This window comes from Lonchura striata, chromosome 15, assembly GCF_050655825.1.
Source record: "Lonchura striata isolate lonStrDom1 chromosome 15, ASM5065582v1, whole genome shotgun sequence".
Classification (NCBI taxonomy): domain Eukaryota; kingdom Metazoa; phylum Chordata; class Aves; order Passeriformes; family Estrildidae; genus Lonchura; species Lonchura striata.
The window spans coordinates 16,401,422-16,423,948 of NC_140717.1; the positions used below are offsets into that span (position 1 = coordinate 16,401,422).

The window sequence follows — 22,527 nt, forward strand, 5'->3', positions numbered from 1 at the left end:
GACGGGCTGGATGAGTTTATTAGTGCACAGGTTAGAGATTTCCTCCCCTCCCACCTCCACACAAAGAGGTGCATGTGGAAAGGTCTGTTTTGCTTTAAAACAAACTCACTGAGGCAGCTGTTCAGCAAGAAGCCAAAATGTGGAGTAGCCTATTCAAATCTCTGGTCTTGCTGGGCAGATCATTGCATTACAGAGGAGAAAATTCAACGTGGCAGGACTTTGAGGGTCAGTTTACATAACCAGCTGGTAAACAGCAGGAGTGATTTCTTTCCCCATCTAATTCGCATATCTGTATAAATAATATTTACTGATAAAAATCTAGACAACTACAGAATAAAATATATTTACCAGAATGAGCATTAAGGCAACCAATCCTTCCTTGCTTTGCGTGTAAACTTCCTCACAAACACCAGTGAGCATTCTGCACTCAGAGGTAACAGAAATTTGTTCATTATTGAAGCCGAATTTTTCAAGCGACTTCTTTATGGCTGACTTGTAAAGAGACCAATAATAATAATAACAATATTTGTTTTCTTTTTTAAACATGTTTGACATCTGAATAGCTCCAGCATATTCACAGTATACCTGGACAGCAAAGCAGGAATATTCATACATACAACGGAAACTGTAAACTTTGCTGAATTTCATGAAGTCTGAATTCTCACTTACTGAGTAACTTTGATCTCAGTCACTTTCAACAAAACCCAAGTTTAAGGATTCTAAACTTGCAGGACTGAGTTACTGCAGTCAACATGAGAGCTGAATATCTGAAAACATTGGTGAGTATAGTTTTAGACATGTTTAAAAAGGCACAAATTCTCCTCTCCTCTACTTCTCTTAGAGTGTAAATATATCTACATATCTACACGGATATGCTTAAACAACAAGGAGTCACAAACCCAAGTTACAAATATTGTACACACAACAATACAAAAATAACCTGTAACATTAAATGCAGTTATTTGGGTACATCTGAATTCTCTGAAGCTTTCAAGTGGCGCAAGCTGGCACTACAACAGGCATGTGCACACCAAAACACTTCATCCATGTCAGAGCCACACAGATTTCATAACACATCAGTGTCTTAGTTTGTACTCAGTTCCAGACTCTCCTGGGGATTCATCCCCACGTGCTGTATTCATACATCAACATTAGCAAACTCCAGAACAAGAAAACTTGATTTGGCTTTATAAAGTCATTTTGTCATATTCATATAAGCAATAAGGCCAAACTGATCCGTGAGTTTCTTTGCACAAGAACTACCTGTGAAATTATCTGCTCAAGTGCAAACTCAAGTATGCTTTTGCCAGAAATGTTGCAACTGACTTTTTAGTAGCCATGAAGGAAGTATTTAAAGCAGTTAACCTTGACAGAAAAAATTAAAAAACTGGCAAATGTAAAAAAGCTTTTTTTCGTTTATCTTCTCAAGTGTAGTACACTAGGCAGTTAAAGGAGTAGTCTTTCCAGGATGAAATATTTTAGCACTTGTTGGAGAAAAAGCATAAAGTTTAAATAGGTTAAGGTGACTAAATAATTAATACACTTATACACAAGGCTACATCTCATAAAAATATTCACAAGAGTGCTAACAAAGGCAGCACTGGTAAGGTACTTAAATTCATGATTAGAGTTAGGTTAGCAATAGGAAAAAAAATCCAAACACTCAAAACTCAATAGACTCTGAACTCCCTACTTCAACTGTAACACTGAGATGTGAAAAAAACCTAAGTTACTTTAGCTCAAAACCAAGTTTCAGTCTCACAAGTGTCTAGTTTATGATGTAAAATCCATCCCCACCCTAATACATTCTGATCTCCATTCATGAGTAAACATTAAAAGTGATTTTGCTTTCATTTAACCATTAGTGGCAGGCCATCACGGTGGGACAGTGTCAGGCATCATCTGTGAAAAGGTTTGGTTTTACTGAAGATGTTCTGGAGTTCCTGACGGGTGGTAACTCTTGGAATGTGCTTGCTAGGACAGAGTTGTTGCTAGGATAATCCCAAGTATCAGAAGCAATACAGTTACACATATTATTATGAACATCAATTTCTGCAGGGAAAAGAGAAAAAAGTTAAGATTGAAATATTTTGTCAGAGACAGAATTGTTTAAATATATTCAGAGGCACAGCAAGACTGACACCCAGGCTGAGTGCTGGGATTTTCTTTCTGAGGAATAATCACTGCTAGGATTTCCTGCTTCTAACACACAAGTGACCAGAGTCACAAGACAGAGCCATCTGGGCAACATTCCTCTATTTTCCTTTACAGAATATTGGTTATTGCTCATGCCCAGCTTCTGCAAACATTGTTAAAACAGATGCAGGTCAACTCTAAGTAACTGCTCACTGCCACCCTCCTTGGACAAATATTTGCAGCCTGCTCCAAGCTTTACAGCTGCACCCTGAGTGGAATTCACCAGGTCAGTAAAAACACTGAGCAGGCACTAGCTCAGAGGAGCTGCAAGGGTTAAAAAGGGAGAGATGCTCCTGGGCAAAGGCATCAAGGTGTGCCCTGGTCAGGTATTTGAGTGCAGGGAATGGCACAGTGAATTCTGCCCCTGCCCAAAGCTCCCACAGAGAACACAGAGCTCGGTGTTAAGAGGGTTAGTACAGAAATGGGAATTTCTGGGGAGCTGAGTGGCACCTGCTCGTGGTGCCCTGTGCAGCTCAGAGGCTCTGCTTGCTGCAAGCTGCATTTCTGCTGCACCCAGAGCAGAGACCTGCATACTCAGCCTGGGAAGCACTACCTGGGCAAGAAATGGGCTTTACTACAGCAAAGCCACCGAGAGCAGCCTCGTGTCCTAACACACTGTTACCTCCCACCTTCGTTCAGTCTAGCATGAATAAACAGTTTCAGAGTAAGAAATTCAAAGATGTTCTCCAAGCCACTACAGCCAACTTCATGGCTGCAGACATCTACTTTTTAAAAAACTCTACTCAAAACCACAGCAACCCCCCTGGATAAAGTCCCAGGTGCACTTAGGATTCCTTATTGCTGGCTGATGTGAACTTCCAGCACAAAAACAACAACTGCAAGAGCTGGGAGCCACCCTGGGCTGCTGGCTGCCCCTCCTGCCCTGGGCAGGTCCACCCACACCAGCACAGCCAGGACCTGCCACAGGTCCTGCAGGGCCACCAGGGCGCTGGACAGGTACGAAGGGACAGAAGAAGACAGAGAAAACAAGAAGATGTGAAGGGACAGAAGAAGACAGAAAACAAGAGCCAAATTAGTCGATTAGTTACTTACTGCCACAGTGGCAGGAAGCCATGCATGCTGAGGTTATCCAAGCATCACCGAATACCCACAGACAAACCAATTATTAGAGCTACTATGGCAATCAACACCACTGACACAATGATAATTATCACCATTTTCTGTCAAAGAAACAAGGTATTGTAAATATTAAGCACATTAACAATTGCATTTATGTTCAAATTTTCAAGTAGGTTTTAGATCCACAAGCAGTTTTATTAAAGCCTTCTGTATTCTTAAATTGAGATAAATTTATCTATATAATCTTGCAAATGTAAGAATTAAGGTTTTTAAACAGGTAACCTCATGGGATTAATGCCTCCGCAGTAATCAGAGAAGATACAAGCATCATTAACATACACATTAAGTGGGCTCCTTGAACACTGAAAAGATCTTTTGTGAAGGATCAGGGGTGCTATCTCTGTGTAGATCTCTATCCATAGAAAATTAATTATTCCCTCAAACCCAGCTAACCATAGCGAGCCTCACCCAATTGCACAGCACATCAAAAGGGGAAATGGGAATGCAAAAATAAACTACTTAGTAGTCTGATATCAGAATATATTATCTGGTGTCTGATGGGAAGAAAAATACTGAAACAAAACAAGTGCCCTGGAAAGTGCCAGAACACTCCTGTGAACCCAAGTCCTCCACAAATTCAGTGTCATGGCACAATGCCACACCCCTTCCAGAGGGAAGATCCCCCTAATTTATCTTAAAACTAAAAATCAGAGCAGAATTTTAAAAAAATAAGCTTATTCAACAGAAGCACTTTTATATTTTCTGCTAGCAAATAGATTTTATAGCTTTAAATTCAGGTAAGTTCATTTGTGATAAACAGCCAAAAAATTTAAGGTTATTTAGAATCTGAATAACTTAAATTATTGTGAAAGCTGATAAGAAAAAGATGGGAATTTATCCACTGGAATAATACATTAATTCTTGTTTTGGGTTTTTACACTCTGAAATGGCAGCTCTGAGAAGAAAGCTGTGAACACACCCTTAGCTGTGCATGAACTGCTGATCTGCTCTCACAGTCCAAGTGGCTGTCCTCTGCTGGTATTACAGATTTCAATATGAACTACAGCAAAGTAATTCACATTGGAAATGTTGCTGTGCTAAACTAAAACACTGCCTAGCACAATCACAGAAAGGCAACATACCCTGCGTGCTTTGCTTTGATATTTAACTGCCTTTTTTGTCTCTTCTTTTGCGTGTTCCACGTAATCTGTCGCATTCATCACGTTCTTTTCTATGTTGTTGATCATTTCACCCTTGAAACGAAATTTGGAAGGAAAAGCAGGTTACTGCAATGCACGAATGTTTAATGAATCTAAAAGAAAGGCTCTAGAAACAGCAAGAACATTCCCAAGGCAGTGATGCACACACTGGGGATGACATTTATCTGCTTTGGCGTGGAGGAAAAAGGGAATGAGAAGCAAGTTGTGACCAAACAGGGAATGTTCATGAGCAGGACACAAGTTCCTCCTTGTGCAGAACAGGCACTGAGCACCTGCAGACATCCCTTGTGTGCAGGGATGCTTCAGCAGCCCCAGCTGAGCATCAGCCAGCCCCATGTGTCCGAGGGGCACAGGGCATTCCCCAGCTCCACACAAGCACCTACAGCTCTCCAGGAGTGCACACAGGTCACACATGTCACACACCAGGATGCCAATGCGTGACAAACTCCAGTGAATTGAGGAATGGCACTGGGCAATGAAATGGAGGATTGGTGAAAAATGACAGTAAGTCTGTTACCTGTGTCTCTGTCCATCAGAAGAAATAATCAGCAGCAGTAAACAGCAAAGCATTACAGAATGATGCACAAGTAACTTCAGTTCGTGTGTGATTCAAAAGAAACCTGCTACCAATTTCTCCTGGCTGTATATTTAATATCAAAGCAACAAAGGACTTCTAGAACAAAACCCAATCACAAAAAAACAGGCAAATTTCTCTAACTTGTTTTTCTAACTTTCCTGCAGCAGTCAAACCATTTTAAGACCAAGGTTAAAAATACTTTGGTTGGATAATTGGTATTTAAAGACCAAAATAAGAACAGATTTATGTCCCTGTCAAGGCAAAGCTTATGAATACAAGAGATGATCGAGGGACTTGTTAAGCCCTTTACATTCATGTTGGTGAACACAGGACTGCACTTCTGCATGCAGTGCAGGGTGCACACAGCCTTGCTGACACACCTGTTACTCCACCAAGGCTGAGAATCCAAAATCCCCAGGGAATCAACAATGTCCCACGAGATAGATTTTCTTACTTAAACACACCCAAAGATGTTCCAACATATTGCAATTAATTAATCATGTTGAAGGAAATACTAAATATACTGACTGGAAGGCAAGCCTGCGGTCAGTTATTGAAAGCATAAGGACATTGAGATGGCCAAACTGTCCACAACAAAGCAAGGAATTTTTGATTCACCGTGGTTCATCTCCACACGTTCTAATCCCAGTCCAGAACCACTCTAAACCTGTGCTATCTGGATATACCCAGCTGCTCCTGCACGTGGCCAGGGGCAGCAGAGGCAGAGGCCGTGCCATGCAGCGTGGGCAGTACCTGGGTCTCCACAAACATTGCCATGTCCATGAACATCTCGTGCAGCTCCCGGATGCTGGACTCCAGCTTCATGATGTCCTTGTGGCGGGACTCGATCTCGTTCAGGGCCTGCCTGGTTATCTGGGAGTCCGAGATGATCTGGGGAGGGGGACAGGGACACGTCAGCGCCCGCAGGGCAGGGCAGCGGGGAGGGGAGACGGAGCTGGCCAGGAGTACACACATCTGAGGTGAAAATGGAAGGATTCCCGCTCTCCAGCATTTCTTCCAGCTCCTCGTCAGTCGTGGTCTTTCCAGCTAGGATAAAAACAGCAATCAGCACAGAGGCTAACGACAAATTTGAAAAGTGTACCAAAAGCAAAATATTCTTGTAATTTGCCAGTTTCCCCATTTGCATTCCCTGTTTCAGCAATGTATATATTCACTTCTATATAGCACATTAAGAAAAGGACTAATTTTAGGCACTTTTTAGACACCTTCCAAGGTAGATACTGTACTTCAAAGTAAAGTCAGGAACCTTTCTAAATGTTCCTAATAATGAATTGGAGGTAAGTCATATGTGAGTCAGTCAGCAAATGATTAAAGCACATGTAACAGCAGCACTGATTTTATGCCAGATGAAATGTCCTTGTAGACAAAAACGGGACCACATAAAAAGAGCTGTTATCCTGTTAGGCATGTTAATTTTGGAATGGCTTTTAATAACACTTGCTGTTTCAGAGTGCTTTTCTTGATGCTTCATTTAAAGCTGCAACATTGGAAGTCAATGAAGTAATGGAGAAAGATAATTTCTTTAATATCTTCAATGTAAAGGAAATTATTGAGTTTTCTCTCTTTTCTTTACAGCTGTTCTAAAGAAAGTAATATCAAGGAGTTTGTGCCACGCAGTAAAATTGTTTCTCTCCTCTCACACCCTCTGAGATGCTGCCCAAGACCTCCACTGCTTTGTGCATGAAGGAGAAAGGAGAAGGGAGGCACTGAGAAGGAGCAGCTGTGTTTGAAGAGCTGTGTGTATCTGAGGAGCTGTGTCTGTGTCTGAGGAGCTGTGTGTGTGTCTGAGGAGCTGTGTGTGTGTCTGAGGAGCTGTGTCTGTGTCTGAGGAGCTGTGTGTGTATCTGAGGAGCTGTGTGTGTGTCTGAGGAGCTGTGTGTGTCTGAGGAGCTGTGTGTGTGTCTGAGGAGCTGTGTGTGTGTCTGAGGAGCTGTGTGTGTGTGTTTGAGGAGCTGTGTGTGTGTGTCTGAGGAGCTGTGTCTGTGTCTGAGGAGCTGTGTGTGTGTCTGAGGAGCTGTGTGTGTGTCTGAGGAGCTGTGTGTGTGTCTGAGGAGCTGTGTGTGTGTGTTTGAGGAGCTGTGTGTGTGTGTCTGAGGAGCTGTGTCTGTGTCTGAGGAGCTGTGTGTGTGTCTGAGGAGCTGTGTGTGTGTGTCTGAGGAGCTGTGTCAGTGTCTGAGGAGCTGTGTGTGTGTCTGAGGAGCTGTGTGTGTGTGTCTGAGGAGCTGTGTCTGTGTCTGAGGAGCTGTGTCTGTGTCTGAGGAGCTGTGTGTGTGTCTGAGGAGCTGTGTGTGTGTCTGAGGAGCTGTGTGTGTGACTGAGGAGCTGTGTGTGTGTCTGAGGAGCTGTGTGTGTGTCTGAGGAGCTGTGTGTGTGTCTGAGGAGCTGTGTGTGTGTCTGAGGAGCTGTGTGTGTGTGTTTGAGGAGCTGTGTGTGTGTCTGAGGAGCTGTGTCTGTGTCTGAGGAGCTGTGTGTGTGTCTGAGGAGCTGTGTGTGTGTGTTTGAGGAGCTGTGTGTGTGTCTGAGGAGCTGTGTGTGTGTCTGAGGAGCTGTGTGTGTGTCTGAGGAGCTGTGTGTGTGTGTCTGAGGAGCTGTGTGTGTGTGTCTGAGGAGCTGTGTCTGTGTCTGAGGAGCTGTGTGTGTGTCTGAGGAGCTGTGTCAGTGTCTGAGGAGCTGTGTGTGTGTCTGAGGAGCTGTGTCTGTGTCTGAGGAGCTGTGTCTGTGTCTGAGGAGCTGTGTGTGTGTCTGAGGAGCTGTGTGTGTGTGTCTGAGGAGCTGTGTCAGTGTCTGAGGAGCTGTGTGTGTGTCTGAGGAGCTGTGTCTGTGTCTGAGGAGCTGTGTCTGTGTCTGAGGAGCTGTGTGTGTGTCTGAGGAGCTGTGTGTGTGTCTGAGGAGCTGTGTGTGTGACTGAGGAGCTGTGTGTGTGTCTGAGGAGCTGTGTGTGTGTCTGAGGAGCTGTGTGTGTGTCTGAGGAGCTGTGTGTGTGTCTGAGGAGCTGTGTGTGTGTGTTTGAGGAGCTGTGTGTGTGTCTGAGGAGCTGTGTCTGTGTCTGAGGAGCTGTGTGTGTGTCTGAGGAGCTGTGTGTGTGTGTTTGAGGAGCTGTGTGTGTGTCTGAGGAGCTGTGTGTGTGTCTGAGGAGCTGTGTGTGTGTCTGAGGAGCTGTGTGTGTGTGTTTGAGGAGCTGTGTGTGTGTCTGAGGAGCTGTGTCTGTGTCTGAGGAGCTGTGTGTGTGTCTGAGGAGCAGGCTGGTCACTCACTGATCTCCAGCTGCCTCTGGATGCGGCCCTTGCTGCGCTCCCGGAACAGCGTCTGCGTCTCGTTGTACGCCGTCATCACCTCCACAAACTTGTGTGCCAGCACCGAGTGCTGCCGGGACAGCGGGGACAAGGGGGACAGACAGGGGACAGGGACGGGGAGGGACAGAAAGGAACAGACACGGAGACAGGGGCACCAAGGAGAGGCGGCAGGGACAGACAAGGACACACAGGGGGACGGGCACACGGAGGGACAGCAGAGACACAGAGGGACAGACACAGGGACAGGGGCGCCGGGGAGGGACAGACACAGGGACAAGGGCAGCAGGGAGGGACAAACACAGGGGCAGGGGCAGCAGGGAGGGACAGACACAGGGACAGGGGCATGGGGAGGGACAGAGAGGGACAGCAGGGACAAACACGGGGACAGGGGCACGGGGAGGGGCAGGCAGGGCAGACAGGGACAGAGAAGGGTGTTAGAAAGGGCCGTTTCTGTCACACAGCAACAGCTCTGCACAGCAGCTCACAGTGGCACCTCCAGCCCAGCCCAGCAGCTCTGCAGTGAGCTCCGAACAGTTCAACTCATTCTCACCAGAACCCACCGGCTTTCCTTAAGCTGAAGGGATCCTACCTGTGTTTTTCTGATCCTGAGGTCCACTGATGTCCGATTAGCATTTTCACCCTGACCAACGCTCTGCTCAATAGCTGAGAGCAAGACAAGAGTACAGAGTCAGTCATTTAACAGCTCAATTGTAAATATTATTATTACTTTTAAAGGTCCCCAGAGACATGTGTAACATTTCAGGGGACAGGGGTGGCATATGTAAGCAAAATTTTTAAATAATTTTGATAATTGGTAGAGATCTTTAAACACAGTAACCGCTTCAATCATACTCTTAACAGAGTATGTAACATACTTTAACAGACACACTAACGTCTATTACACCGGAAAAATTTCAAAAGGTGTCATTTTGCAGTTAATCTTCTTCCAAAATATCATCTCCCCAAAAAGCACTTCAGTTGCAGAAGACGTTTCTATATGGATGAATTAATTTGCATTGTCATTTTCTAGGTTATTTCTGAAAGCAAGGAGTTTTACTTGTCCTCTCAACTTACCCTTTAACCTGGCCCGAATTTTATTAGCAATCTTCTTGATTTCCTCATTTAGTTCTTCAAGTTCTTCCTTTGTTCCTTTAAAAAATATATTTTTGAACCATTAATGATTGATTATAGTAAGTCAGCAAGAGTCTAAGAATCTACCTTGTAATCTCAGAATTTCATTCAGTACAACTATGTAGAGTTGAAGTTTGTTATCCTCCTAAGTACTTTAAATACTGTTTTTGTAACAGCAACCATGAGGTGCTTGCTTCTTACAGGCTTACACCTGGGAAATGTAAGGAAAAGGATACAAACACAGAGCAAGGAAAAGGATAAAAACACACATCACGGAAAAGGATAAAAACACACAGCAAGGAAAACGGGGGGCAGGATAAAATAAAGCCCAAGCTCGGTTCCACCAAGGAGATGAAGTCACAAGACAAATGGTAAGCCAGCATTGCAACATTCAAACAAAAAATGCCTCAGCATCTTTTGTTCCCTTTTCTCCGAGCCCTGCCCAGGAGCACAGAGCAGCCTGGAGCCAGCAAGGGCTGGGAACAGGGACAGGGATGGGGCCACGCTCTGGGCAGGGTCCCTGAGCTCCCCAGTTCTGGGCTGGGACAGCACAGCTGCACTCCCAGCTTCGGGGTGCAGCTCTAAAAACGGGGCTCCACTGGAGGGACAGAGAGAGACCTGGCAGTCCCAGCTCCAGCTGGCAGCTTCAACATTTTCACCAATTAGAAGAGACATAAGGAACCTCTCCGCTTCTGAGGAAAAAACCCATATTAAACTGAGTTTTGGTCTAGGAAAAGTTTGGATGATGCAAGAAATATTCTGAACATACATTTCTTCAAATGAGACTTTAAAAGGTCAAAAAAAACCCAAATGAAAGTATTAAGTTAATATAAAAAATGAAAATGTTTACTTAGTGTTACATTTTGCATTCTGAACACCTGAAGTTCTATTCCTATGGACAGCTAAAGGAAACAAACAGTATTTCAGAATATCTAGCCACAATTATGCGACATCTTAAAAATTATTACTCACTTCCTTCAGGATTTGGTGCTGACAGGATAATGCTGTGCTGCTTCTTCACTTCTTCCACATTTTGTGCTATTTTTGCTATGTTATTTCTAATTTCCTCAACCTAGAGGAAGAGAAATATGGCAAAGATGAGATTAGAATAAATTAGGGCCAATATTTTTTTTAAAAACAAAATAACCCTGCTAATAAAATCTGAAGTATTTAATCTGTAAGTAGCACAGAAAGAAATCCCAGTAGAAATGTCAACATTTAAATGGTCCGAAATTATTTTTTTAAACTAAAACCCAGTATTGGCAATAGCAGACATATTCTGAATGGCCAAAAACTTAATTACTAATATTCCTAATAAACAACTATTTTAATATTGCAGATTTCTTGTTGATGGGGAATTAAAACCATTTTTCTGCAATAAACACAGAAAATACCCTGAAATAAAAGAATAAAGCATTACCAACATTTGCTTTGGCATACAATTACTAACTATACTGGGGAGGATGTGCAGATGAAATGTTAAACCTCATTACTGAAAGGAAAAGGCACAGAGAGGACCAGTGGTGAAAATCCATGGTGAAAACTGTAACTTTACCTGTTGGAAAAAGTCATCCATGAAGTGGTCTTTTTCGATGATAACTGTCTCCCCATCTTCATTTCCTTTATACTGTAAAAGACAACAGAATAAATCTGTGCCATCGACCCAGGACACTGCCCTGAGCAAACCCAAACTCCTGCCACTGCACACACTTCAGCAACAGCCCAAAGCCAAGGAAGGCTTCCCTTTCGGAGGGCTCTAAGCTGAAATAAATAAAGCAGAGGCCGCAGCAGCCAAGAGGGTGTCTGGTCCCCAGGGTTTTTTAAGATCTTAATCCCTCTGTGGCCCCTAGGTTTATTTTCTCATTCAGGAATAGCTCCAGAATTGTCCCTGACAGGCAGTTTTTGCAGCAGAGGGGCACTGACCAGAATATCCATCGGGCTGGGCTTGGGTGTCACGGCTTGCAGGGCATTTGTTTTCTGGGGGCTCCTTCCAGAGGTTTTTTCCCAAATTTTCCCAGCACTAGGACACTCCTGGAGAGCAGGGAGCGGGCTGGGAGCCGGGGTGCCACAGGGCCAGCAGCCTGGCAGCCAGCACAGAGCCGTGCCAGCTGCTGCCACACGAGCAGGGCAGCCCAGCTGGCTGCACAGAGCCAGAAATGCACTTCTGCACAGAACCAGAATGCACTTCTGCACAGAACCAGAAATGCATTTCTGCATGGCTGCTGAGGCAGGGCTGTGCCCCAGCCCGGGCACACACCCAGCACATCGCCCAGCACGCCTCCCCAGCCTGGGAAACACACCATCAACAGGCACCACAGAGGGGAAAGAGCTCAAGCTTGTCTTCTGCCATGCCCTCCGAGGAGCACAGGCTGTTTGCAGTGCAGTGAATCAAATTAGAACACAATATTACCCTTAACATACAGTCAACAGGTTACCTGTGAGGAAAAAACAAACTATGAGATAATTGTCATTAAGGGATTTTTGTTCCAAGACACCTTTCATTTCATACGAGGCCATCTGATCTTCTAACACCCACTGTCACTCCTAACCTCTGATCCTATTAGCCAAGAAGTTTAGTTCTGGTTTTCCTAAATTACATGAGATATGCATTGTTTGCATGACAATTCTGCAATTTAATCCAGTGTCAAACACTGCTATTATCTTATAAAGAAGTTACTGTCAATTAAGAAAATCTAGAAGTGCCCCACACCTTCAGGGAGAAGTTCCAGACTTGGTGCCAGCTCCTCTCCTGCAAACTCGGGGAATTAATGCATAAAGCCCCGGGGCAGAAACCATCAGGGTTTTGTGCTAAGGGGAAAGAAAGATGTCCCAGGAGATGCCACTGCCCTCCTGGACCAGGCACCCAGTGCTGGCTGCCACCGAGGACTTGATAAGTCACTCATTTTGGGGAGATAATGCTAGAACTCCAATTATCTGCCCTTACAGATTGCCATCAATTAACAGCCTTGCTTAACACAAATAAGGGAGGAAGTCTGTGCCCCAAGGAAGCCAGACACCCACACATTTACTATTCCCAAGACTGCACTGCTACCAAGCCACAGGCTGCAAGTTAATATTTAAGAAGGAGCTACATTTTAAAGACATTTAATTTCATTATCTATGCAAAAGAACACTTTCTGTTTGTATTTACTGAGTAAAAGATAATTGTTCTCCTTGTTCATATCTGCATCCTATATTTAGCTATTTGAACTAAAAATAATGGAAATAAAAATCGATGGCATTATTTTTAGTTTTTTAAAAAACTAAAAATAATGCCATCCATGAAGAGATTCAGAATGTCTGCTTTTAGTTTGACCGGGTCTTAGTAAAGCATGTAACACCTGAGTGCATCCTAAATGACTGGAAGACAGACGTGTGACTCAGAAATCTGTCTGGAGATGCTCAGCTGGGAGGCAGCTGACCATGACTCCCCAGCCCACAGCCTGTGCCATGTGTATTCCACTGTCCTGCTTGGCTGCAATGACACCACTGACAGATCAATTTGTTCAAGGATTTATGGACAGCCTAGCTCAGTCATCAGCACTTGAGACACCTGAGAGGTCTGTCAACCTCTCTTCTCTGTATTCCTAAATCATCTCTTACCTAAAATACAGCTCATTTGCAGCTCTCTTAAACTGATGTGCTTTCGTGCCTCTTTTGACAAGCACACAAGTGACCAAGAACTCACTTTTATCAGAGTTTAGCAGAAACATACTGCTCTCCCTGGACTTCACCTCCCCAGTAGAAGCAGTATCACAAAAAGCTGATAAAAAGTTTCACGTCAATGCCAAGAGCAATCTAATAAAGTCTGTTTGCAGCTCATACCTTGACCTTAGGACTCAAAGTCTGGGACACACAGCTCCATAAACATTCAGAGCCTATAAAACACATCCAGCCCCATCAGGGGTTTGTGCTGCTGTGCTGGGACAGGGTTAGCTCTCTCCCAGCAGCTGGCATGGGCTGTGTTTGGGATTTGTGGGGAGCAGGCTGATGACACGGGGATGTTTCAGTTACAGACCTACAGAGGGGATATTTTTCTGCTTTTCTGCTCCCCTCCAAGGGGCTGGGGGCACAGATGGAGCAGCAGTCCCCAGTGACCCAAGGGACATTGCAGAGCACATGGCAATATGCTCAGTGAACGAAGCTGAAGCAGGAAGGAAGGGGGGCAGCTTTACTGTTTGGGAATTTTGTCCTCCCAAGCCACTGCTATGTGTGGCAGCTCTGCTTTCCTGCAGACCCCCGCCTGCCAACTGCAAGTAGGAAGGAATTCCTTTTCCTGCTTTGCTTGCGTGCAGCTTTTACTTTACCAGTTAAAGTGCCTTCATTCTCGATCCAGGAGTTTTCTCACTTCTGGAATTCTGCCCCATCCCACCAGGGCAGCCGTGTGCTGCTCTCGCTGCCAGCAGGGTTAAACTACAGAAATTCTCACAATGTCATTTCTCAGCTCCAAGCAGAAGCTATCCTGATGGTTTATGAAGCTTCTGTAACTTCCACTACCTTACAGAACTACAGAAATAACTCAGGCTGGAGATCTCTTGGTAATTACTGACCTTTGCAACTGGAAACAGCTTTTGGCTGAAAAACGTGACTATGACTTGCCCTTGAAATTCTGTTCAAGGTTAGCTGTTTCTCAGCACAGACTCGTGCACTCCTGTGGCAGGCTCCAAGGCTGAGCATCCTCCAGGGGAATCAGCCCCCAGGAGCACCTTACAGAGAATTACAGCCTCTCCCACAGCATCCCCAGGATTAACACCTTACCAGAGTTCCAGCCTCTCCCACAGCATCCGTGTGCCCAGAAACCCTCGTGCTGCCAGCAGCCACGGAGGGCTGGCAGAGCAGGGCGCAGGGAGAGCTGGGGCAGGTCAATCATTAACAATGCTGCCTTCAGCAGCAGGGCTGTGCAAGCCCCACTGAACCACCCAGGACACGGAGGGCACACTGCTCATCCTCAGCATAGCCTGGCTCAGGCCAAAACAACAGCCAAAACAACAGCCAAAACAACAGCCGTGCTCTCCTCCTGCTGCAGAGCCCCACTTGGTGCCTGCTTCCCTACCACCTCTGGGACTGCAGCTCTTCACCTGCTCCTGAACAGTCCTGGGGGCACTGACTGGCTAAGAAAGGGTTCGGAAAAAAATCAGTGCAGCTCTGTTCGAGTCACAGCCCCTTGCTTAAAAAAAGCTGCAGTCAAATGTGAACTTGTACATTGCTATGTACTGCTCGTTTTTCAAACATTACATGGAACAGATCTTCATTAACACTCACAAGTAAAGAAATATAAACCAAGCATTTTAACTGATTCACCAATCAAGCATGAAAAATGGATTCGAGCAGACAGGTCTGCATCCACTTCAGCATGCCACAAGGGGGAAATTCTGGAGCTATGTGGACAATGCACCCCAAACCTGAGATCCAAACCAGCATTCTGCTTGAGCAGAGGTTTATGTCTAACCTTCTTTTGAAATGACAGAACAACTAAAAGAAAGTATGAGTAAGTTTTATTAGCAGACCTTTAAAAGGCCTGTTTGTGATACCTGAAGTTAGCTAAGTGTGCTCAGCTGAACATGGATTGTGCAGCTCTTTTAGAGCCGTTTCAGATGGAATTGTATCTGTGAACAGCAAACCTCTGAAGGCTGGGAGCACATCCTGCAATCACAGCTATGTACTACTCATTTCCTTCTTCCCTAAACACCTTCTATAAACCACTGCTGAAAACAGCATATTGGATCAGAGAACCTCTTAATCATACACTTATTTGTGCTCAAAATAACTCAAACCAGTCTGGGATTTGCTCAATTGTGCCATTAATTGTATTAAAAGACAATTCAAACCACTTAAAGAAGTTAATTTGGGCCTGCTTAGAGTCATTTAGAAATGACATTAAAATAACCCCCTAAAGTTGAACAAATACAATTACGGTTGCTGTCTTCTGAAAAAATACACGTTTTACACAACTTCTTCCAGCTAAGGAAACAGGAGGAAGCAGCATTATCTGAGGGCTGTATCATCTGCATGTCATCAACCACTTCTTTCTCCAGCAACTGTTTAACAGCCTAAACCTAGAGCATTAACCAAAGTATCTGACAGTTATGTTAGTGTGTTAATGAACCACAAACACTGACAGGCAGCATTTCTCCCTCCTCGTTATGATGAGCTAGGAAAAGCTAAGGACAAAGTTTTGCTTGCTGCCCAGAGAAAGGCAGGAAGACACAAGGAGGAGACGGAAATGAGCATTCCTGCCAAGGCAGTGCTGTGCTCAGCCAGCACAGGCAGGGATCCTTCGGACTCCTGGTGCACCAGCAGGCTCTGCAGGGAACCCAGGGGCGAGCTGTGACCAGAGGAAACAACGAAACCCCAATGTTAAGGGAAAGAGGCACGGTGTGGTTATCCCTGAAAACTTTGCAGGCCTAGGCCTGCTTGAAAACTGCAACGTCTATGCTCTACTCTTAATGATTTAGCCAAATGCAATACAACAAAACTACATTAAAAAAACCTAAACGCTTTGGAAAATAAGCAAACAAGTGTTAACACATTATTTCTTCGGATTCGCTATTCCTTTTCAGAGCCTCTCATCCATGTGTCAAGCACCTCTGTTCAAAGTATTTATTCTAGGAAAGGAAAACCCTTTCAAAAATCATTATATTTTTGGTATTTCAGACAAAGGTGTAAGATGGAAGCTGCTACTTCAATGAGCTGCCCATGGAAATGGGAATATGCATCTCCCTTGGATATGCAACTTCACAAAACTTCTGCTCAACTACGCACTTTTAATTGTGATGAAAAATAGACTAGATCTTCAGTAACTTTTACTTGCATTTCATGTTTAAATATTTTCTTCATTAGAAGAAAATTTTTAAGTTTCTAAGCTATTTATTAATTCTACAGGCAGTAAAAACAATATTGATGAACACATGAGCACTTCAGCAATACTGGCTGATACATATTTAAAAAACAGCCCACTGCAATAATGTTTTCAGATGTCAAATACTAAAGCTGGCTTAAAAATGCCTCTGTTCAGCTGCATTAAACACTTTTAACCCTGTCAGTGGGGGGTGTGGCAGGGTGTGGAATCGGTTTCTTCCATTTACAGAAACAGAGAACAGGATTAAGTCTGCGGGTATAGAACTATAAAGCCAACTGGATCACCACTGGTTGCTTCCTCTGTCTGGTTGGTGTGCACCAGCACCGAAATCTGGCACGTGTTCCCACAGCCTGGACATGTTTAGAAACAGGGAAAGGAAATAACTGTGCCTGAAAGAAAGGACACTGGTTTGTTGGCACTGCTCCAAAACATCATTCCTGGTACAGAAACTGTAATTTAATAATCCTAAAACTTCTCCAATGCCTATTCATTCTTTCAGAGAGGAAGACAGAGAGACTGGTCATTCCATCACTAGAGACGGAGCTTCCAAAATGTATTTTATGATCCAGAAGACGAAAGAGCCCCAGAGCTGAATGCAGCCGCACACAGCCCAACTTCTACACATACACGGAGTGCTGGAACCGTCCCAGGAACTCCTGTGTGTTCTCCACTTCCATTTCTTTTCAGGAAAAAACCAAAAACAATCCCAAACCAAAAAATCTCAAGTATCCTTTTCTTTTACCCAAGCCGTATCCTGTTGCAGACAGACCGATGGTGCCTGTGCCCGGACTCTCCCTTCTTTCTCAGGATATTTCCAAGGCAGGAGTGCGGGGAAGGAAAAGCGCCCACAACCAGCGGCAGCACCATTTTGTAAACACGCGGAGAACGCGGCTGGCAGGCGCTTTCCTGCCGCGGCACGGCCGGGAGCGGACAGAGCCGCCCGCCGCCGCCCGGGGCGCGGCACGGCGCTACCGGGAGCTCCGGGCACGGCGCTACCGGGGGCTCCGGGCACGGCGCTACCGGGAGCTCCGGGCACGGCGCTACCGGGAGCTCCGGGCACGGCGCTACCGGGGGCTCCGGGCACGGCGCTACCGGGCAGTTCCGGGCAGCTCCGGGCACGGCGCTACCGGGGGCTCCGGGCACGGCGTTACCGGGGGGCTCCGGGCACGGCGTTACCGGGCAGTTCCGGGCACGGCGCTACCGGGAGCTCCGGGCACGGCGTTACCGGGCACGGCGCTACCGGGGGCTCCGGGCACGGCGCTACCGGGCAGTTCCGGGCACGGCGCTACCGGGAGCTCCGGGCACGGCGTTACCGGGAGCTCCGGGCACGGCGCTACCGGGGGCTCCGGGCACGGCGCTACCGGGCAGTTCCGGGCAGCTCCGGGCACGGCGTTACCCCGGCCACGGGAAGCGGAGCGCGGCGCGCTGGCGGCACCGCGGAGGGCGGCACCGCGCCCCGAGCCCCGAGCCCCGGCGGTCCCGGGAGCCCCGGCGGTCCGAGGAGCCCCCGCGGCGGCGGGGCCCTCCCGGCGGTGCCCGTGCCCGCCCCGCCGTGCCCGCTCCCGCCCGCCCCGCACCTCCGCCAGGTCGGCCAGCCGGTCCTTCATCCCCGCGGCGCCGCTGCCCGCCGCGCTCCGCGCTGCTCCCGCGGGCCGCCCGCCGACCGACCCACCGACGGACCGACCGACAGACCGACCGGGCCGCCCGCCGACCGACAGACCGACCGCGCACGCTCGGCCCGGCCCGCCGCCCCGCCCGGCGCCGGCGTGACGTGGGGCGCGGCGGGCGGGAGCGGGGAGCGGGCACGGAGGAACGGGGAACTCAGAGCGGGGAACGGGCACGGAGGAACGGCACAGAGAGCGGGGAGCGGGCACGGAGGAACGGGGAACTCACAGCGGGGAACGGGCACGGAGGAACGGGGAACTCACAGCGGGGAACGGGCACGGAGGAACGGGGAACACAGAGCGGGGAGCGGGCACGGAGGAACGGGGAACCCAGACCGGGGAGCGGGCACGGAGGAACGGCACAGAGAGCGGGGAGCGGGCACGGAGGAACGGGGAACACAGAGCGGGGAGCGGGCACGGGGAGCGGGCACGGAGGAACGGCACAGAGAGCGGGGAGCGGGCACGGGGAGCGGGCACGGAGGAACGGGGAACACAGAGCGGGGAACGGGCACGGAGGAACGGGGAACACAGAGCGGGGAGCGGGCACGGAGGAACGGGGAACTCACAGCGGGGAACGGGCACGGAGGAACGGCACAGAGAGCGGGGAGCGGGCACGGAGGAACGGGGAACTCAGAGCGGGGAGCGGGCACGGAGGAACGGGGAACTCACAGCGGGGAACGGGCACGGAGGAATGGCACGGAGAGCGGGGAGCGGGCACGGAGGAACGGGGAACACAGAGCGGGGAACGGGCACGGAGGAACGGGGAACTCAGAGCGGGGAGCGGGCACGGGGAGCGGGCACGGAGGAACGGGGAACACAGACCGGGGAGCGGGCACGGAGGAACGGGGAACTCAGAGCGGGGAGCGGGCACGGAGAGCGGGAACGGAGAGCGGGGAATGGGCACGGCAGGCAGTCCGGCCCCGCGGAGCGGGCACGGCGGAACGGGCACGATGGAACGGGCACAGCGGGCGGCGGTGAGACACGGACGGTGCGGCACGGCCCGCGTGGCAAGGGCTTTACCAGGATAGCATTGTGCTGAGAAAAATAAAAGATGAATTGCATATTCTGAAAAAATAATCCTGACACCTAGAGGCGTTCAGCAAAAATGCAAAAAAACCCCACACAAACCCAACTCATCTCAAAAAAGGGAAGGCAAATTGAGTGATTTTCCCAAGGAAATCTCACACAGCGTTTGGATTGGCATTACACTGTCAAATAAGCAAAAATTACAGCACAGGCCAGCCAGTCTTGTAAAGCTTTGTGTATTTTTTGTGTCTATGTCAGAGGAAGTTAACAAGAAATAAACTACATTTATATATATCAGCTGCCATGAAATACTTTCCTTGTCAATTCCATTCATTGAGATATATGTAAAAACATATCATTTATTTATTCTAGATTATGGGGATAGCAACAAAGAAGATAAAAGTAATTGAAGTATACTGGATTAAAAAAATACCAGAGGCATTAAAAATCAGAGCAAACCCGTGAACTTGGTACCTATAGACACATGCAAAAGTTTTACACTCTTTGAAACTCAGTGTTTTCACTGACGTTTGGGCAGAGTTTTGAGATCTTGGAGAGCTATTCTAAATGCAAGGCTTCCAAAGCAAGTTTTGCTTTCAGGACTGCACAGCAGTGAGTGCAGGTCAGTTTGTGTGAAGGATGGAAAATCACGGGCGTTCCGGCCAGCCTGCCTCACGGGGCTGTGCCCGCTGTGCCCGGTGCTGTGCCCAGTGCTGTGCCCGGTGCTGTGCCCGGTGCTGTGCCTGCTCTGTCCGGTGCCATGTCCAGTGCCGTACCTACTGTGCCCGGTGCCGTGCCCGGTGCTGTGCCTGTGGTCGTGCCCGGTGCTGTGCCCGCTGTGTCCGGTGCCATGTCCAGTGTGGCTGGTGCCGTGCTCAGGGCTGTGCCCAGTGTACCCAGTGCCATACCTGCTGTCCCCGGTGCCATACCCGCTATGCCCGATGCCATACCCACTCTCCCCGGTGCCATACCCTCTGTACCCGGTGCCATACCCGCTCTCCCCAGTGCCATACCCGCTGTACCCGGTGCCATACCCTCTGTCCCCGGTGCCATACCCGCTCTCCCCGGTGCCATACCCGCTCTCCCCGGTGCCATACCCTCTGTCCCCGGTGCCATACCCGCTGTACCCGGTGCCATACCCTCTGTCCCCGGTGCCATACCCGCTCTCCCCGGTGCCATACCCTCTGTACCCGGTGCCATACCCGCTCTCCCCGGTGCCATACCCGCTGTCCCCGGTGCCGTACCCTCTGTACCCCGTGCCGTACCCTCTGTCCCCGGTGCCATACCCGCTCTCCCCGGTGCCATACCCGCTGTCCCCGGTGCCATACCCTCTGTACCCGGTGCCATAACCTCTGTACCCGGTGCCATACCCTCTGTCCCTGGTGCCATACCCGCTGTACCCGGTGCCATACCCTCTGTACCCGGTGCCATACCCTCTGTCCCCGGTGCCATACCCGCTCTCCCCGGTGCCATACCCTCTGTACCCGGTGCCATACCCGCTGTCCCCGGTGCCATACCCTCTGTACCCGGTGCCATACCCGCTCTCCCCGGTGCCATACCCGCTCTCCCTGGTGCCATACCCGCTCTCCCCGGTGCCATACCCGCTGTACCCGGTGCCATACCCGCTGTACCCGGTGCCATACCCTCTGTCCCCGGTGCTATACCCGCTCTCCCCGGTGCCATACCCGCTGTCCCCGGTGCCATACCCGCTGTCCCCGGTGCCATACCCGCTGTCCCCGGTGCTATACCCGCTCTCCCCGGTGCCGTACCCTCTGTACCCCGTGCCGTACCCTCTGTCCCCGGTGCCATACCCGCTGTCCCCGGTGCCATACCCTCTGTCCCCGGTGCCATACCCGCTCTCCCCGGTGCCATACCCTCTGTGCCCGGTGCCATACCCGCTGTCCCCGGTGCCATACCCTCTGTCCCCGGTGCCATACCTGCTGTCCCCGGTGCCATACCCGCTCTCCCCGGTGCCATACCCGCTGTGCCCGGTGCCATACCCTCTGTCCCCGGTGCCATACCCGCTCTCCCCGGTGCCATACCCGCTGTCCCCGGTGCCATACCCTCTGTCCCCGGTGCCATACCCGCTGTCCCCGGTGCCATACCCGCTGTACCCGGTGCCATACCCTCTGTACCCGGTGCCATACCCTCTGTCCCCGGTGCCATACCCTCTGTACCCGGTGCCATACCCTCTGTCCCCGGTGCCATACCCGCTCTCCCCGGTGCCATACCCTCTGTACCCGGTGCCATACCCGCTCTCCCCGGTGCCATACCCGCTGTCCCCGGTGCCGTACCCTCTGTACCCCGTGCCGTACCCTCTGTCCCCGGTGCCATACCCGCTCTCCCCGGTGCCATACCCGCTGTCCCCGGTGCCATACCCTCTGTCCCCGGTGCCATACCCGCTCTCCCCGGTGCCATACCCGCTCTCCCCGGTGCCATACCCGCTCTCCCCGGTGCCATACCCGCTGTCCCCGGTGCCATACCCTCTGTACCCGGTGCCATAACCTCTGTACCCGGTGCCATACCCTCTGTCCCTGGTGCCATACCCGCTCTCCCCGGTGCCATACCCGCTGTACCCGGTGCCATACCCTCTGTACCCGGTGCCATACCCTCTGTCCCCGGTGCCATACCCGCTCTCCCCGGTGCCATACCCGCTGTGCCCGGTGCCATACCCGCTCTCCCCGGTGCCATACCCTCTGTACCCGGTGCCATACCCTCTGTCCCCGGTGCCATACCCGCTCTCCCCGGTGCCATACCCGCTCTCCCCGGTGCCATACCCGCTGTACCCGGTGCCATACCCTCTGTACCCGGTGCCATACCCTCTGTCCCCGGTGCTATACCCGCTGTCCCCGGTGCCATACCCGCTGTCCCCGGTGCCATACCCGCTGTCCCCGGTGCTATACCCGCTCTCCCCGGTGCCGTACCCTCTGTACCCCGTGCCGTACCCTCTGTCCCCGGTGCCATACCCGCTCTCCCCGGTGCCATACCCTCTCTCCCCGGTGCCGTACCCTCTGTCCCCGGTGCCATACCCGCTTACCCGGTGCCATACCCGCTGTGCCCGGTGCCATACCCGCTGTCCCCGGTGCCATACCCGCTCTCCCCGGTGCCATACCCGCTGTGCCCGGTGCCATACCCTCTGTACCCGGTGCCATACCCGCTCTCCCCGGTGCCATACCCTCTGTACCCGGTGCCATACCCGCTCTCCCCGGTGCCATACCCTCTGTACCCGGTGCCATACCCTCTGTACCCGGTGCCATACCCGCTCTCCCCGGTACCATACCCTCTGTACCCGGTGCCATACCCGCTCTCCCCGGTGCCATACCCGCTCTCCCCGGTGCCATACCCGCTGTGCCCGGTGCCATACCCGCTCTCCCCGGTGCCATACCCGCTCTCCCCGGTGCCATACCCGCTCTCCCCGGTGCCCTGCCCCGCCTCCCGCCGCCTCCCGCGCGCCGCGCAC

At 49.9% G+C, this 22,527-nt stretch overlaps 1 protein-coding gene across 7 annotated transcripts; it reads right to left on the reverse strand.

Moving 5' to 3' along the window:
* STX2 (syntaxin 2) lies at window positions 1–22,498 on the reverse strand. 7 transcript variants are annotated; one of them, XM_021543967.4, is made up of 12 exons: window positions 22,474–22,498; window positions 19,844–19,948; window positions 11,074–11,145; window positions 10,491–10,590; window positions 9,462–9,536; window positions 8,977–9,050; window positions 8,349–8,457; window positions 6,047–6,120; window positions 5,827–5,964; window positions 4,419–4,529; window positions 3,250–3,377; window positions 1–2,052 (listed from the first exon to the last, which is right to left on the reverse strand). In XM_021543967.4, exons 3-11 carry the CDS (start codon window positions 11,092–11,094, stop codon window positions 3,294–3,296), a joined length of 786 nt encoding a protein of 261 aa, XP_021399642.2. In that variant the 5' UTR covers window positions 11,095–11,145; window positions 19,844–19,948; window positions 22,474–22,498; the 3' UTR covers window positions 1–2,052; window positions 3,250–3,293. The 7 variants fall into 7 exon arrangements, with proteins under 7 accessions (XP_021399642.2, XP_085449536.1, XP_085449535.1 ...); XM_085593410.1 differs by lacking the exon at window positions 3,250–3,377; XM_085593409.1 differs by lacking the exon at window positions 22,474–22,498 and having other exon boundaries at window positions 19,844–19,976.
* Between the last annotated feature and the right edge of the window lie 29 nt (window positions 22,499–22,527).